This window comes from Camelina sativa, chromosome 15 (genome assembly GCF_000633955.1).
Source record: "Camelina sativa cultivar DH55 chromosome 15, Cs, whole genome shotgun sequence".
Taxonomy (NCBI): Eukaryota; Viridiplantae; Streptophyta; class Magnoliopsida; order Brassicales; family Brassicaceae; genus Camelina; species Camelina sativa.
Genome location: NC_025699.1, coordinates 29,684,928 through 29,690,092, shown reverse-complemented (window position 1 = coordinate 29,690,092; position 5,165 = coordinate 29,684,928). Strand labels below are relative to the sequence as shown.

Below are 5,165 nucleotides of genomic sequence, written 5' to 3'. Positions count from 1 at the left end.
GGATAATGTCACGATGTACCGACACTCGGTCCTTGCTGGTACATTGCATTACATTGATCCGGAATACCATCGAACCGGAACGATTAGACCAAAATCGGATCTTTACGCGTTTGGCATAACCATTCTTCAGCTGTTGACGGCTCGTCAGCCGGGGGGGCTTGTACCAGCGGTCGAAAACGCGGTAAAGAAAGGAACGTTAACCGAAATGCTAGATAAATCGGTTACCGATTGGCCTTTGGCAGAAACCGAAGAGTTGGCTCGGATTGGTTTAAAATGTGCGGAATTTCGATGCCGAGATAGACCGGATCTTAAATCGGAAGTTATACCGGCTTTGAAACGGCTTGTGGAGACAGCCAATTCGAAAACAAAGAAAGAAGGAAGCAATTTACGAGCACCTAGTCATTACTTCTGTCCAATCTTACGGGTAAGGAAAAGCTCACCTGGTTTGGTACACGATTTCAATAACCGGAATTTGAAGCAATGTTTGATTTTTGAAGTATGTTTTTGTTTTTTTTCTAATATATACAGGAGATAATGCAGGAGCCAGAGATAGCAGCAGATGGATTCACGTACGAGAAGCAAGCGATCTTAGCGTGGCTCGAGAAACATAACATTTCACCAGTGACTCGACAAAAGCTCGACCACTTCAAGCTCACACCAAACCATACACTCCGGTCTGCGATTCACGATTGGAAATCAAGATTCCGGTTTTCTAATGACATTGTCAATATAACTGGCTAATTTCTCTCGTTGGAGATTTTCTGTAAAAAATTTTAGTTGAATTTGCAGTAAATATTCTCATATGCATGTAAACATATGGTTTGTAAATTGTAGTTTTATGCGATAAGACCAAAAAAGAGAGTTTTGTGGTTTGGATCATGGTTGTAAATCCACAAAAATGGAAAATTTAGTTTGTTGAAGTATTGTTTGGTTTTTTACTACATGTGAAGATATGTTTTTTCATAATATATACTGTATTTTTTTTAAAAACAAAGATGTTTTCATCATCTTTTCTCACGAACCATGAACCTCCATGTCATTGATACACTAGCCTAAAATAAGTTCGAACAACACAAAGATACAAACATACAAACAAACATTATTTTGAAACATAACCATTCCACTTCCATATGAAACATGCATATAAATTCACAAAATAATGTTTTTCTATAATTTTGGTATATATAATTGTTTATTAAATTTATATAAAATGAATTTAGACAAATATAAAATTTACAATAATGTCTCATTTTCTAATAACTATTTATTAGATATTTGTTTTAGTATAAATTAAATTGTTGATAAAAAGTGTAATTAAATTAGTTATACTATTAAAATGATAATTAAAAAGGGTTAATTATAAATGTAATGTAGTATTGTAATGTAGTTTTGATTTAACCCACTTATAGTACTCCACCTGTCGGGTCTTGATTTGTTGATTTTTATATTTTTTTAATTTTTAATCTTTCTTTTTTTCCTAAAAATAGCAAAAATAGTAAAAACAAAATTTCCAGGTAATAATTTCTGATTCCTTTTTTCTCTGAATTGCAAAATCCAAACTTGTAAATTTGCCATTTGATCGATGGAGAAGAAGAGACTTGTTTTCGTTCTCGCAATCATATTGTTCTCACAATTGACCGAGAGAGGACGAGAGATTTAGAGAGAGCCCAAAAGAATTGTTTTTTTTTTTTTTTTTCTTCTTTTCTTTTCTTTTCTTGGGAGAGAAACCACACAAAAAGAAAAAAATGGAGAATCAAGACGAGGAGGTGGTGGTGAATGTGACGGCGGAGGCTGAGGAGAATTTTGAGGATGAAGGGTTGGTTTCAAATTCGACATTGGAGAAAGTTGCTGCAGCCAAGAAGTATATTGAAGACCATTACAATAAGCGCATGAGACATATTCAACAACGTAGAGAAAGGTTAATGTTTGGTGTAATTTGTTTGCATATCATCATCTGTTTGTTTGTTGATATTCCTGTGAGAAGAAAAAGTTATGTGCTGCATTCAATGGTGTTGGTTTAGGAGCTGTAATGGTTTTGATCCAGAGATGTGTATATACAACTGTTTCTTCCACAGTATCAATGGAAGTTGTTTTGTTTTCTTTTGATTTTTTTCAGGCGTTTGGTGCTAGAACAAAAGATAGCATCTTTAGATGTATCAGAAAAGGAACAGCTCGAGCTGCTGGAGGATTTGCAGAGGAAAGAGACAGAGTATACTAGATTAATGAGGAACAGGCTTTGTGTTGATGATTTCGATCTTCTCAGTATTATTGGTAGAGGAGCTTTCGGTGAGGTTAGTCTTTTTGGATTTACCAACTTTGAACATTCGGTGTTATTCAGTTTTAAGTATTTGTAAATGTGGTATCCTTCTTAGGTAAGACTATGCCGTGAGAAAAAGACAGGCAACATTTATGCCATGAAGAAGCTGAAGAAGTCTGAAATGCTTAGTAGAGGGCAAGTGAGTCAGTCTTACAATTGTCTCATTCTTTCTCTTTATTTTACATTTATGCATTAAAAGAATTGGGCTTTAAGTCTAGGATATCCTTTTGGTTGATTGTTCTAAATACTGTAGGTTGAACATGTTAGAGCAGAAAGGAACTTGCTAGCAGAAGTTGCTAGTGACTGTATTGTGAAGCTTTATTATTCGTTCCAAGATCCAGAATATTTGTACCTTATCATGGAGTATCTGTCTGGTGGTGACGTGATGACTTTGCTTATGAGGGAAGAGACTTTGACTGAAACCGTGGCTCGGTTTTACATTGCCCAAAGTGTTTTGGCTATTGAGTCGATACATAAGCATAATTATGTTCACAGGTTAGTCTACTTCTTACTGGTCTAATTATGCTGAATGCAGCGTTATATTGTGTGTATTTACATTGAGGTAGATCTTTTGCAGGGATATAAAACCAGACAATCTTCTGTTGGACAAGTATGGTCATATGAAGCTATCAGATTTTGGTCTTTGTAAGCCTCTCGATTGTAGAAATATTTCGGCTATGAACGTAAATGAACCTTTGAATGATGAGAATATAAATGAATCAATCGATGGTGATGAGAACTGCCCAATAGGACGTCGTGGAAGGCGTTGGAAGAGCCCTTTGGAACAGCTGCAGCATTGGCAGATAAATCGTAGAAAATTGGTATAGTATTAACCTCTGTTTCATGCCTTTTTTTTTTTACAGTCTTTTATTCATATCACATCTGAGGTATGCGTTAAAATTTCTCCGTTGGGGGTATGCTTTTAAATGTTCGTTTGGGGTTTATGTCGAAATCCTCTGGCTTTTGTGTTGAAACAGGCATATTCTACGGTAGGTACGCCAGATTATATTGCACCTGAAGTGTTGCTGAAGAAGGGATACGGTGTAGAATGTGACTGGTGGGTCACCGAACATGTCCTATAGATTTATTCTCCATATGACTCTTCCTCCATGATTTTTTATGTCAGTTGGGTTATTCTACGTTAACATAACCTATATCTCATCGACTCATATGCATTCATTTGAGTGCAGGTGGTCTTTGGGGGCCATTATGTATGAGATGCTCGTTGGTTATCCACCATTTTACTCAGATGACTCCGTAACAACATGTAGAAAGGTCATTTTGTTGCTAAATTTACAGTGCTTTCCACTTTGCTCTTACATCATTTTGAACTTGCTTGTTGATGCTAAGATGAGAGTTTAAGATGGTTGAAGCTTTCAATGTTGGCTCTGTTTCTCTTAGGATCGTCACACCTTCTTTTCTCTCTAATATAAATTGACATTTGATGGATTTAGATTGTGAGCTGGAGAAATCATTTAATATTCCCCGAGGAGGCAAGATTGACACCTGAGGCAAGAGATCTCATTTGTAGGTTGCTTTGTGATTCTGAGCATAGGCTTGGTTCTCATGGAGCCGGAGCCGAACAAATTAAAGTATTTATAATATAGTAACAAAGACTGTTCAGTCTTCTCTCTTTCTGTTACATCCTTTTTGACAAAGCAATACACATTTAGGCTCATCCTTGGTTCAAAGACGTCGAATGGGACAAACTCTATGAGATGGATGCAGCTTTTAAGCCAGTGGTCAATGGAGAACTTGATACCCAGAATTTTATGAAATTCGATGAGGTAAAAATCTGCCATCTCAAGGATTAAAAAGTTCCTATGCTCTTTCTCAGTGATATCATATCCTGATTCTTTCCTTAGGTCGATTGTCCAAAACCAGCAAGAACAGGATCTGGACCGTCATGGAAGGTACTACAATTCTCAGTAAAATCTTATCACGTTTCACAGATACTGAGGATCTTGCTCCGTACTTATCGATCTAACGAACCTGTGCTTGTTGCTTGTAGGTGAGCATAACCCCTCAAAATATTAATTTCGTGGGCTATACATACAGAAACTTTGATGCTGTCCGTGGTTCTCGCCATTCTTTAGGTGCAACAACTGTTTGTTTTTTCATTACTTTCGCGGATTTGCGTCATTTTAGCTTTACCTTTCTCATAGTTTGGTGGAAATATGAATGTAGATATCAAAGGAGGCATTTCGCCACCACGCTCATCAACTGAGTCTACCCGAAGTAAGTCTTGTTATTATTAACCATTTTAAATGGTCCTCCCGACTCCTCACCTCGGGCTACGTACTAAACCATTACCGAAAACATTATGCTTCGATTTGAACTTTCCGTGCATTATTAATCTGACTACAATACTCAGGTGACTCTGCAATTGATTATGCAAAACTCTCAACCGGTGATGATGGTTCCCAACAATGATTTTCGAATTCTCGAGACACCAAAGCTGCTGATTTCAATCCAGACATCGTTTATTCTAACAAAGCAAATCTTCTGTAACTATTTTTCTTGATGCATTCAACATTTTTTTTCTTTCTTTTTTTTTTTTTTATCAATGTACAGTCATAATCGTGGTTGCAGAGAGAAGAGAAGATGTCGAGAAACCTCTCTGCCTTCTTTTTTCCGCAGCTGTTTCTTTTTTTTTTGTATTTATTTTGCATCTGCCCAGAGAATCGGCGTTCATGTAATTTTCTTGTACCGTCATTTCCCTAGTAGCAGTTTCCAACCGTTTCTTCCCGCCAGTGGTTGTTGCTACTTAAGTTTTTATTATTATTAGCAACATCCAAAAAAAACACTTTTTGTATTAGCATATTGACCTTCTTCTTCTTTAATGTTT

General features: G+C 36.5%; 2 protein-coding genes across 2 annotated transcripts; both read left to right on the top strand.

Annotated features, from left to right (window-relative positions):
• LOC104748929 (U-box domain-containing protein 34-like) lies at positions 14-923 on the top strand. Its single transcript, XM_010470506.1, has 2 exons — positions 14-424; positions 529-923. Exons 1-2 carry the CDS (start codon positions 14-16, stop codon positions 739-741), a joined length of 624 nt encoding a protein of 207 aa, XP_010468808.1. The 3' UTR covers positions 742-923.
• Positions 1,739-5,065, top strand: LOC104747873 (serine/threonine-protein kinase tricorner-like). Its single transcript, XM_010469583.1, has 13 exons — positions 1,739-1,918; positions 2,117-2,291; positions 2,373-2,456; positions 2,571-2,812; positions 2,895-3,138; positions 3,295-3,374; positions 3,508-3,592; positions 3,772-3,909; positions 3,991-4,104; positions 4,183-4,230; positions 4,329-4,413; positions 4,505-4,555; positions 4,692-5,065. The coding sequence occupies exons 1-13, from the start codon at positions 1,746-1,748 to the stop codon at positions 4,748-4,750; spliced, it is 1,578 nt and encodes a 525-aa protein (XP_010467885.1). The 5' UTR covers positions 1,739-1,745; the 3' UTR covers positions 4,751-5,065.